General features: G+C 37.8%; 1 protein-coding gene and 1 pseudogene across 1 annotated transcript; both read right to left on the bottom strand.

Annotated features, from left to right (window-relative positions):
* On the bottom strand, positions 1 to 2916 carry LOC131795287 (uncharacterized; annotated as a pseudogene).
* Positions 2917 to 3085: 169 nt separating this feature from the next.
* Positions 3086 to 9784, bottom strand: LOC131795303 (uncharacterized skeletal organic matrix protein 1-like). Its single transcript, XM_059112876.2, has 5 exons — positions 9440 to 9784; positions 7730 to 7901; positions 6147 to 7152; positions 5606 to 5722; positions 3086 to 4568 (listed from the first exon to the last, which is right to left on the bottom strand). Exons 1-5 carry the CDS (start codon positions 9738 to 9740, stop codon positions 4230 to 4232), a joined length of 1935 nt encoding a protein of 644 aa, XP_058968859.2. The 5' UTR covers positions 9741 to 9784; the 3' UTR covers positions 3086 to 4229.
* Positions 9785 to 12648: the final 2864 nt, after the last annotated feature.

Below are 12648 nucleotides of genomic sequence, written 5' to 3'. Positions count from 1 at the left end.
CTATAGTACACATGATCCGATACCTTGATAGTTGTCGTACATACGGTTCACCACGATACTAGCTGGTGTCCTAAGAAGAAATTCTAGATCTAGGGTGACCACCCAAAGTATTGGAATACTATAGCCCTGTAGAAAAGGAAACAAAACAGCAAATTGCGTTAAACTAATTTTCACAAACAATGAGGTTACTTAAAATGAATCAAAATTTTTAACCAATGCTGTGGTATACTTAACAGATTGATTCCATATGCTGTGTGTCTGGTTTGTATTACATCAGAAATGGAGGCCCGATCTTACATCAATATTTTTAATTCAAGCACTTACAACTTTCATGTTCGTTCCGAATATCGTCTTTGTTTCCCTCTTAGTGGTATCAACGGAGTGTCAGAGAAGTTCCACTCTTGACCTGGATCCCAACTGCAGAGTTAAATCCGACTCAATCTTGTCAAGCTCCACATTGTGGAACTTTTGAATCGATGTGAATGGTGGCTTAAACTTTATCGTTCGAGAAGCATCAATGATTTGTGGAAAACAGCTTTGTCTGCGACTTCGGTGTCTTGAGTCGTGAGATGCTGTGTTAAGTTTGCCTCTTGTTCATCTTTGTCAGCAGACGTGCTGTTCATTTCGTTTATTTCAGCCGAAGGCTCAGAGGTTTTTACCTTGAATGTTTGGTCAGATTTTGGCCTAAAGAGTTTTACAAACATCAACATCTGCTAGTTCCTCGTCTTCAAGATAGCTTTTCCGAGATTTCTCATCATCAAGAAGAGTAACCTTACTAGTGAAAGAAACCTTCATTATGCTGGCTGTAGATCCTTTCTTAAACTGAACTGGCTCTCCGAAATTTAGTTGTTCAGTTGAGTGGACTTCACCTTTTGTTACCACGCCGTTGCTCTTATTAAGAACCGACGAATCTGCATATGACATGTCCAAGTCAACGTCAGATGTCATATTGGTGACATCCGACCGACTGAATTTGTTTTTAATGAAACGTTAGTCATTTTCCGATGTGTTTGCTTCTCTGTGCATATTCACAATACCGGGAAACATGGAAGATTTTTCAGGTTTTGGCTCAGAACTTGGATCTGGTTTCTCTCCGTCTACACGTTCGTAAAGATTGCACTCAACAGTTGGGAGACACTGTGTAATTATGGCTCGAGCATAACGAGCTAACTTTGCGTCGAACTTCTGGTTTCCGTATAATTCAAAGGACTCGTCATCTTTGGTGGATTTCGACGTTTTCTTTACGTCGGACCTGCATGAAAAAAACAGTCAGACCTAGCAAAAAAATCCCAATGAGCAATTAGCTTGATATTGTGTTCAAGAAGTGACATTTCAGGGATCTAATCAATTTTCAGACCAGTTAAAACTGTGGAATATAAATATGACTAAAAAAAATAAGTATAGCTACTTATCCTGCTAGTCCCAGAGGACTCAAAAGCCATCTGTTGATAGAAATTAGAAACAAAGATTGCAGCATTGGAAGGAGTTCTTGAGAAAATCTCGTCCACTGTTCTATAATTGAGCTGAAACTTACCCGAGATCTCTACGTGAAAATTAAGAACTGATATCCGAATCTAAAATGATGTTCGTTACGATTTATAAAAGGCTTTTATAAAAAAAAGGAATCAGAAAAAGAATGCTTATTTTAGACAAAGCGTTTGATATTGCAATACGACCCACCGTCGGTCAGAATGTGAAGTTGATTCCTCTCTAAAACAATTGTGGTGAATGTTTTTCTGAATATAACTTCTACATCTGATGACAAATCACGTTGCTCTCTATATGATTGTCTTCTTTTTATTTTATGCTCTCCAGGGTCACCTAGCTTACCTTATTTGTTTATTTTATTTAATGGATTCGCACAAGTACAAGTACAGGTGCATAACAATAGGACATAAGTCCCCTACTTGGTTAATACACCCACACCCAGCCCCGCAAAAAATATCCCGGAAAGAAATATCCCGAAAAAAGATCCCTTCCCTGATCTAAATCACACAGAACATTCTAAAGTTTACAACCTCGAGCAAGTGAATTGTCAGTGAATTTCAGAAACCTATGCCTGTACCAACCATATTGTATATACTTCTATCTCAAAGTTAACTGAAAATGTCATATATATCATGATATGTAATAACATCATATCATACTTTGTTACTGTTTTGGATTGTCTGGATTTTTTACTGTTTTGTTTTTCTAAATCCCAAATATCTCTTTTTAGATATTTCACAGGAAGCCCCACATGGCAACTTTCCCTCAGTCGCACAGTCCACGCAGGACAAATTCCCTTTGTCCTGAAAAAAACAGACAACAACAATTGTGGAAGGAAATCCAAGACCTGAAGTTCAAGTAACACCTTTGTATATAGCTGAGCAAGATGGATTTCAGGAGGAGGACAAACAGAACTCAAACAGGAGATGGACATGGAGATGAAGAGTTAAATCAAACTCAGTCTTGTCAAGCTCCACTTTATAGAACTATATCGGAAGGTTCACTTTTAAGCCTCTCACTCGGAAATTTTTTATACAGAATTATTGGTCATATTTTGGGCGATGAGTTTCACGAAACCAGTTCAGTTAACGTTGATAATTCCTTGTGGATGTAACGCTCATCTTGTAAGCTACAGTACCATTATTGAGTTGAATTGGCTCTCCGAAATTCCATTGTTCAGTCAAATGGACCAGGCCCCTGGTGACTGATCCATTGCCCTTATTGATAACAGAAGAATTAGCCAATGACAAGTCTTCGCACATTAGCCAGGTGGGAATCACACAAGGTCTTGAAACAAAACGTCTCTTTTCCATTTTTATTTCACTTGCCTTGCTAGCTTACTTTTGCGGTGACTGCCAAAAAGGAAATTGAATTTGTTGCTATGCTTGTTGCTCTGAAACGAATCAAGCTTTTCAAGATCAGCTTCATCGTTTTATTTGAGGTTCATTTGATTAACAATTTCAATTCAATTTAGTTTAGCCAACGAAAAACATTTTTATGAGACAACAAAATGCACATAATGTAAGGTTCCCACTGTGACATTAATTTTTAGTCACAACATCGAAAAACGTGAAGTTATTAATGCAAAGCTTGCGTTTTAACAGTAGTTTATTGTTCTTGCACACGAAACACTCTGGTTATATAGACAGTCCATTACTATACACACTAGTTATCCATGGTATGATTGGAACTTTTACAGCTATCCTAACCAAACGAGAAGGAGCATTACATTTTTTAGACGGGCAATTTCGTTTTGTCGTTCATCGTGTCGGTTTCCGACTCCATCACAACGCACAAAATGACGATGAAAGATTTTAAGCTGCCAAAACAGTAAGATTTTTTCTTTTTTTGCCCAAGTTAAATGATTTACCTAATTTGCTTGGCTTTTTAATCAATTTGGAGAAGTACTGAGGACATAAATCATCTCAATGCTGAGACGAACAGTTACGAAACTACATGGGATATTCTTTAATCCCTTTAAACTCTAAGAGTGACCAGCGGCTAATTTCTTCTTTCAACGTCACTCCTGGATCACTCATTAAGGTCAAAAGGATAAAGGAAATGATCACCAAATAAAGAATCTATTAAATGTAAAAAAAAATTATCCTTGTCAGCACCTTAGTGAATCTATAGAGAACAGTATGGAGAATATGCATACTGATGTTAGGGTGTAAAGGGTTAATCCAACTAATCTGATGAAGAGCCATCAATCACCGGTCGACAAGCATTGGTTAATGCAAGTGACTTGTGACGTCATAAGCTTCATCTTCTCCCTTCCTGCCCTTTGATAACAGAATGGTACCAGAGCTTTGTACAATCATTGACGACCTAGATACCTTAATTGCTGATATGTTTGGATTTTCCGATCGCTGACACTGTTAATGCAGAATGGATGAAAAAAAATCGCTTCGATCTCGCGTAGAAATGATCTAGGAAATAACGATCATACGACCACAATGTTGGACTTGAAACCATAAATAGAATTCACACATGCCCTCTCTAATCAAAGGTACTTCGACTGTAAGTTTAATCAAATCCGAAAAATAAACGACATCTTGAAAAAAAACACCGGGAGATACTAACTCTTATTAAAGCCGACTGAGTGTCGTAAAACCAGAACTACTGGATAGTTACAAAAGCCAATCAGAAGAAATAAAAATACCCTGAAGAGCCGACACTCAATTGAAAAGTTCTTGAAAACTAAACAGTTCACAGCACTTGGACCGCCCTGGAAAATAGTATCAGAAACATTTATAAATCATATTTCGCCTCAAACTGTAGGCAGACCATCGGCCAAAACTGTACAAGGTGCGTCGAGTACCCCACTTGCATCTAAGCCTCCACCAGTCCCACCAACATGACTTCCATTGGTAGAAGACACCGGCTTCCAGTTCAAGGATCCGTAAGTCAGCTGAAATATCCACGCAGACATCCTTGTGGGAAGGGCGATTTTCATCATACGACACGCTGATTGGAAGACCTCCTCTTATCAAGTGTCCGTCGCCGTACACCCCAGCCCTTATAAGCCATACGGATACAGATCCTTGCAAAGTGGCTGTTACTGATGCATAGGGTGTTACCTGAAATGACATATAGGGGTTATATTTTATTAATTCATTTACATATTTGTATGATTTCATGAAATCCATCAGTCTTTAACCGTCTCTTGCATCATCGAAGCTATTGCTGACAGAGAGAGCGATTTATTATTCATCAAGTGAGCCATTTTACCCGTTATAAGGACAACGGAACCCGAAAATTATGCCACATTATTATACTGTATAACATGTCAAAAAATAGGATGGAAAGCGAACGAACGAACGAACGATTCACACTCAGATTTTTTTGGTTTTTTTCTTTTTTTTGAGGCTTGACCTTTTGAGAATTGATCTTTAAAGTGCGTAGATTTTTTTATTGGTCATGAAGAGCGCTTTCGTTTGTGTTGTTTCGTCTTTCTTATACGCCTTATTGAATCGATATAGTGCTGATGCATTTAAGAAATCAAAACCCAAAATACTAGACAATGAAATAACAATGGAATAATGAATTCCTTGTTCTTTGGATTAGCATATAATATGAACGGATATTTTGCTCATCGCTCGTATTACTCTTCACCCCAATGGCACTTGGAAATTCGCCGTACAATTCGCAAAATATCCGCACGTATTATTTTGAAACCTTCGCCTACGATGTATTTATTGAAATAAGATGTGGAGAAGTTAAGAATATCAACACTTCTGCTCTCAGCCCAAACATGCACGAAAATCAGGATGTACTTCTCCATAATGGTGACCAAAAGCCGTAACTTATCCTCGGAAGCTAATCCTTACAACAAGAACCAGACTCTTTTACCATTCCACATATTTTTTTTCTTGCCAAATGAGGTTAAAAGAACCATTGCCTATTTGACTCTGTGTCATACATCATGGTGTTCCAGTTTGAACGGCAAATATATGTAAATACTCTTACGACAAAGTTAATGCTAAAACAACAACATCGTTGCATATCAGAGTAACAGAAAAATTCCTTATTTGATGATTAAACACACAATGCACCCAGATATGTCAATCATTGTTTACAGTACATGTTAACCATCAATTCAGTTATATCTACTCACCGTTACGCTTAACCGGGATGGTGAGAGTGAGCCTGGGTCCACTGAGATACTAAAAGGTGTCTTAATAATAAAATCCACATCAAGACTGACGACCCAAAATATCGGAATACTGTGGCTCTGTAGAAAAGTGAAAAAAAAAAAGAATAAATTGCATTACATGTACGTAAACGTTTTCAAACAGTGCGGTCATTACTTAGGCCTCCTGCGCAGAAAGCCTAAGTTTATAATTCGGTCGCGGTCGTCGTCTACCTCCCTAACAAGCAATTTTTACCTCTAAATTATGTGAGGCTAAAGGTTTCAATATCATCCTGTTATCGTAGAACTGTTTAAAAGCAGTCATTACTGCATTATATTGAAATAAATAAAACTAAAAATCTAATACACGTAAATGAAGGCACACGAGCCAATGGTGCAATTTACTTTCTTCCATGCCAGTGGTTTTATCAACCTTGTTTTTCGCAAACCGTGAGTTTGCTCCCCGAAAAAACCTGCCGAAATAGAGGCCCGATCTAACATCGACATTTTAAATTCAAGCACTTACAACTTCGACGTTTAGTCCATTTATCTTCTTTGTTTCTTTCTTGGTGGTGTCAATGGGTTTTCGGAGAAGTGGCACTGTTACACTGGCTCCAAACTGCAGAGTTAAATACACCTCGGTCTTTTCAAGCTTCAGGTTGACTAGCTTTTTAATTGATTCAATTCGAACAGTGGTTTTCACTTTCATATCTATGCCTATAATTTTTTTCTCAAAGAGTGTGAACGGAATCTTTCGAGGAGCATTAAGGAATTTTTGAACAAAGTTTTGTCTGCGACTTCGCTGGTGTCTTGAGTCGTGCGCTGCTGTTGTGTAGTTTGTCTCTCGCTCATCTTCGTCAGCGTACGTGCTGTTCATTTCGTTTGAATCAACCGAAGTCTCGTTCAGAGCCTCTCTCTCAGAGGTTTTCACTCTGAATTTTTGGTCAGATTTTGGTGCAATGAGTTTGACGAAGTCACGAACATCAACCTCTGCTAGTTCCTCGTCTTCAAGATAGCTTTTCCGATACTTCTCATCATCAAGAAGAGTAACCTTACTCGTAAAAGAAACGTTCAGCATGTTGGCTGTGGATCCTTTCTTAAACTGAACTGGCTCTCCGAAATTTAATTGTTCAGTTAAATGGACCTCACCTTTAGTTAACACGCCATTGCTCTTATTAAGAACGGATGAATCAGCATATGACAAGTCCAAGTCGATGTCAGATGTCATATTAGTGACATCCGACCGATTGAATTTGTTTTTAATAAAAAGTTTGTCATTTTGCGATGTGTTTGCTGCTCTGTGCATCTTCACAATTCCGGGAAACATGGAAGATTTTTCAGGCTTTGGCTCGGAATTTGGGTCTGGTTTCTGTCCGTCTACAAATTCGTAAAGGTTGCGCTCAACGGTTGGGAGAAGCTGGGTAAGTATGGCTCGGGCATAGCGTGTTAACCCCTCGTCGGACTCTGGGTTTCCGTATAATTCAAGGGACTCATCTTCTTTGGTGGATTTTGACGTTTTCTTTACCTCAGACCTGTTGAAAAAACAGTCAGACCTAAGGAAAACATCCCAATAAGCAACTGGCATGATACAACAAGTGACATTTCAGGGATCTAATCAATTTTCAGACGAGTTAAAATTATGGAATATAAATATGGCCAGCAAAAAAAGTAAAGGGAGGGATGGGGAATTGGGAAGTTCATGTTTTAAAAGAGTATAGCTACTTATCCTGCTAACTCCAGAGGACTCAAAAGCCAACTGTTGATAGAAATTAGAAACAAAGATTGCAGCATTGGAAGGAGTTCTTGAGAAAATCTCGTCCACTGTTCTCTTATTGAGCTGAAACTTACCTGAGATCTCAGCCTGAAAATTAATTACTAATATCCGAATCTAAGGGGATGTGGTTTAAGATGTAGAAAAGGCTTAATAACAGTTGCATATGACAAAGAGAAACGAAGTTAAACAAAAGTGAAAGTCGACTATAACATTTATGAAAAAAACACTATCAGGCGGACTTATTATGCCTAATTACTCTATGGTAATCCCGACGTGACGGACAAGATAAATTCTGCCAAGTCAATGTCAAGTTTCAGGACTATGGTTTTACTTACCTTGAAGTTCGCTCGACCCTAACCAGAAAATATAACGATCTTCCTCGGGTCACGTTACCGATTTTTTCCAAGTTTTCTCCTTCAGCATTAATGCTGATGATCTTAAAAATGAACCAATACTCTTCTGAAGTCTTGTTTATTACTTGAAGTGCAACTATGGTATTCAGTGTTCCTGAAAAATGATAAAATCTGCTATCATGAAAAAATATTGGCCAGGAAACAATCTTCGTTAAGTTTAATTTTGGTTGGCATATAGAAGGAAATAAAACAATAATCAAGTTTAGTGAATATACAACTTCAATATCATAACACCAAATATTATTATACTTTGAAGGACTTCGATCTTGCATGGTAGAAAACCGTATGAAAAAAGGCGGATTCAAAACCGTCAGTGTTAACATTTTGATAGTGAGTGTCTTTGCCAACACTTTTTTGAAATATATCGAAGGGTTCAGTGACCATTAAAATAATCGGGAATAATTCGTCAACGGAATAAAAATGGAGGGGGGGGGGGGTTGAAAATTGACTACCAACGGGGAAGGGAATCATAAGAATATTTGAGAGCCTGTCGAGGGGGGGAAGGGTTCAGGTAAAAGTTAACGTCACACGACCATAATCCCCCTACAATTTGAAGATGAGCAGCAAAATGTCGCTATGCATTCAGATCCAGGCTAATTGTTAAAGATATACTGGGTGTAACGTCCTAACGATTAATTGAATTTTAAAAAATCATAAGGCCAAACATTTGGATGATGTAGGCGCCTAAACACTGATATAATTCACTGAACCATTCATATGCTAATCACTAAGAATATATCAGGCAAATTCTGATGTTGGTATTAACCGCGCAATAACAAATTCGCCTCTTAAAAGATGAAACAAACCATGCAAAATAAAGATATTGTAACGGGACACCTGAGCGGGCGATCGCGTTCTGTTTTTGCACGACCTGGTATGTTTTGCATATGCAATGGCCAATTCCATTCTTTCCCTAAGATTTTATTTATTTACGACTCGGTTTTTTCATTTTCGTGCAGCTTTGACATTTTTTCAATGATCTCCATTTCAATCGCCTACCTGTAATGTTTCTTAACTAAAAACTTTCCACTGATCCTATCTTGTAAATTGTCAAATTTGTCTGGAACCGCGGAACAAAATGCATTCTCTGACTCTGAATATATGAAAATCATCTATTCTTTTCAGGCCCTATTTTGACTGCTGTTTATTTAGTGTTTGTTACTGCCAAGATCGCTTTCATAGTCATTTTTTTTTAAAATGCATTCTGGCTTAATTTACTCTTAAATAGATCATTTTTACTCGAAAAAGTGGCCTTCAACACCAAAAAGGTAATTTTAAAGCAGTAAATCGTCTCGCTCACTTAGCGATGAAGCGTGGCAACATATGAATGCAACTAATGTTTAATTAGTAGCGAGAGCAAATACCTTTCTGAAGCTCTGACATCAATTCTTTTCAGGCCCTATTTTCACTACTGTTTAAATAGTGTTCGTTAACGCCAAGATCGCTTTCATAGTCATTTTTTAAAATGCTTTCTGGCTTAATATCATCTCAAATAGATAATTTTTACTCCAAAAAATGACCTTCAAGACCAAAAAGGTAATTTTAAAGCAGTAAATCGTCTCTTTCACTTAGCGATGAAGCGGAAAAACGTAGGAATGCAACTAATGTTTAATCAGTAGCGAGATCAAATACCTTTCTGAAGCTCTCCACTTCGTACTTCAAGGACTTGCTCAACTTGATACAACAGAGTTTCACCTGGTTCCAAGTTGACTTCCACTAGGCGCTCAGTAACTTGCTCTTTCCGAGTCGACAACGTTGCTGTGAGTATGGCTCCACAAACCACGAGTGATATAACCGCAAAGATGGCGATGGTCCGCAAAATGGTTCGTTTTCTTGAAACAGGCTTCCCTTCTTCAGAATCATCTTCAACATAATCTTTCACTTGAGTTCCCTTTTCCTTGTGGTGTTCCTTTTTCTCTGGAAAACCATCCATGATCGAGGATGAAGCTCCGTCCTTTTTGAAGGTGCAGTGTAATGAGTGACCTTTTTAACTCGTGAATTGCGCGCATGCGCAAGAGCGAGTTATAGATACGATGTGGGGAACGCCATTCGCTCGCTCGCTCGCTCGCTCGATTGGTCGATTCCTGTAAACTTCTTTTAAGATTTTAGGCTTTTGAGTGCATTTGACAGTTTTTGGCGAGCAATAAACAGACGAAATGGCGACCTTTGTTGCTAAGAATAGTGGTGGGGTGAAAAAGAAGCCAATGATAATCTTAAAAGAGTTTTTTTTTTTCGTTTTAGTTTCAACAAGCGACGCCAGCGACTGGCAGGCATGCAAGGATTCACATTGAAATAACAGAACAACCTTCGTTTTTCATAACATTGTAATTTACAATCCTTGAACTTGAAAACAACCCGAAGATTCATTGAAAATATCACTTACTGCGAAGCGCTCGGAGTTTACAGATGTTCAGAAGCTTTTTCTGTCATGGCGTGAGATTGAGGACAAAATTGATCATTACGTTTCGTCGCGTGTGTTTTTCCTGTGTGAAGCAACAAAAGTGCTGGCGACTGACGAAATAACAAGTTAACACGAAAATCAAATAACACCTAAACAAACAATTTTAGCTACCGATTTTCAATTTGAATTTTTAAAGAACAATTAAAAAAACAGTAAATTTCACTTTTCACCCACATTTACTTCCAACCTTTTCTTTTGAACCAGAAACAAAAATGATAGACGTTTAAAACACATGACATCATCCACCTTGTCAAATGTACTAGCATGATCATTTCAATTGTAATGCCTTCTTATCCCAACGTTACTTTGTTTCTTTGCTACATTAGCGAACACTGAACTACTGCTCGTACTCTAGATATGACAATCAACCAAAAAATTCCCTAAACCAGATAACATTAAATATAGTCTAAAAAATCATGTGTCAATTCACGAGTTTGCTCACAGAGCACTTTGATTTGAAGTATTTTTGTTCATTCGCGATGGCTTAATCTTTTGTTTTTTCGCCGTGACTGACAGCGCGATATTTTTAGGTTTAGTAGACAGTTGAAATGAAAAGTTTTAATTAAGGTTTGTTTTACAACTTTACCCTGAAGTTTAGGTTAGTAAATGAACTTTTCCGGGGTCAAAAAAATTATGGAACTGATCTTCAATCTCTTTGAGGATGCAAACTGCTGTAAATCAAAGTGCTCTATGAGCAAACTCGTGAATTGACACATGATATTTTGGATTATGTTTAATGTTAACTGGTTTAGGGAATTTTTTGGTTGATTGTCGTATCTAGAGTGCAAGCAGTAGTTCAGTGTTCGCTAATGTAGCAAAAAAACAAAGTAATTGAAATTGAAATGATCGTGCTATTACATTTGACAAGGGTGAATGATGTCATGTGTTTTAAACGTCTATCATTTTTGTTTCTGGTTCAAAAGAAAAGGTTGAAAGTAAATGTGGGTGAAAAGTGAAATTTACTGTCTATCGTTGTAAAAATTAGAAAATCAAGGCAATAACTTCTTAATGAAAACATTAACGATTCCCTCTTTATCAAATGAGACAAACGAGAACGAGTTTTGAGTGATATAAATGATCTCCGCCTGGGTAGATTTTAGTCACGTGCTAAGCAACGTATAATCAATAACAAGATAGAATTTCATTTCAGGCCTATTTATCAATTTTGTGGTGTATAACTTTCACATTTTAGTACGTAATACGTATTTTGAATCTTCAAATTGTCTTGAAACTTACAAGAAAATTGTTCGTTAAAAATTCACTGAAAATCGCTAGCTATGATTTTCGTGTTAACTTGTAATTTCGTCAGTCTCCGGCATCTTTTGTTGCTTCACACAGGAAAAACACACGATACGAAACGTAATGATCGATTTTGTCCTCAATCTCACGCTATAACAGAAAAAGCTTTTGAACATCTGTAAACTCCGTGCGCTTCGCGGTAAGTGATATTTTCAATGAATCTTCGGATTGTTTTCAAGTTCAAGGATTGTGAATTACAATTTTATGAAAAACGAAGGTTGTTCTGTTATTTCAGTGTGAATCCTTGCATGCCTGCCAGTCGCTGGCGCTGCTTGTTGAAACTAAAACGAAAAAAAAACTCTTTTAAGATTATCATTGGCTTCTTTCTCATCACTTATGGGCAGATATAGATACAGATATAGGAAGCCCCACATGGCGACTTTGTGGCGGTAAATTGGCGGCATGTAGATCAGCGAGCACGGATTCAAAGCAAATATACTTGACCATAGAGTTGCTCTTGCGCATGCGCGCGATTCACGATTTAAAAAGTGTATGGGATGATCTTGATTTGCCGCTAAATCAGTTGCCAATCGCCATTTTGTGTTTTTGACGATGCTGTTAATCTTTCTGTTTATTATTCGACCATTGTCGTCAGGAGTTCATCACTTATGGGCTCCTGTTTTTGTCTAATTTACGATTTCTTATCATTGTTCTATGCTTAGTTTTTAGGGAAACCTTTTTAAAACAGTAATCGTTCCTTTCATTGCTGCTGCTTGCCCGAAGAGAACCTTATTAAACAGAACCAAACTAGTTCTTTGTCAAACGAGAGCAGATATAGATAAAGATATAGGAAGCCCCACATGGCAACTTTGTGGCGGTAAATTGATGGCATGTAGATCAGCGAGCACGGATTCAAAGCAAATATACTTGATCATAGAGTTGCAACTGAAATTTAGTCTTGATGCCAGATTCAGTCAACGTGACTAGGTGTTCAAGATTTTCTTTTGGCTTCAGCAAAGTGTGGAGTTTACTGACACCTATAACCTACTGAAAGTAGCTGAGGATGCGTGCGGAGTGTTGGAGGAACTCACAGAATGTTTCCACATTCTGCCAAAATGCCTGAAGTCACGTAGCCTGCATA

Source organism: Pocillopora verrucosa, chromosome 11 (assembly GCF_036669915.1).
Source record: "Pocillopora verrucosa isolate sample1 chromosome 11, ASM3666991v2, whole genome shotgun sequence".
NCBI lineage: Eukaryota > Metazoa > Cnidaria > Anthozoa > Scleractinia > Pocilloporidae > Pocillopora > Pocillopora verrucosa.
This window is presented reverse-complemented; position numbering and strand designations above follow the sequence as displayed.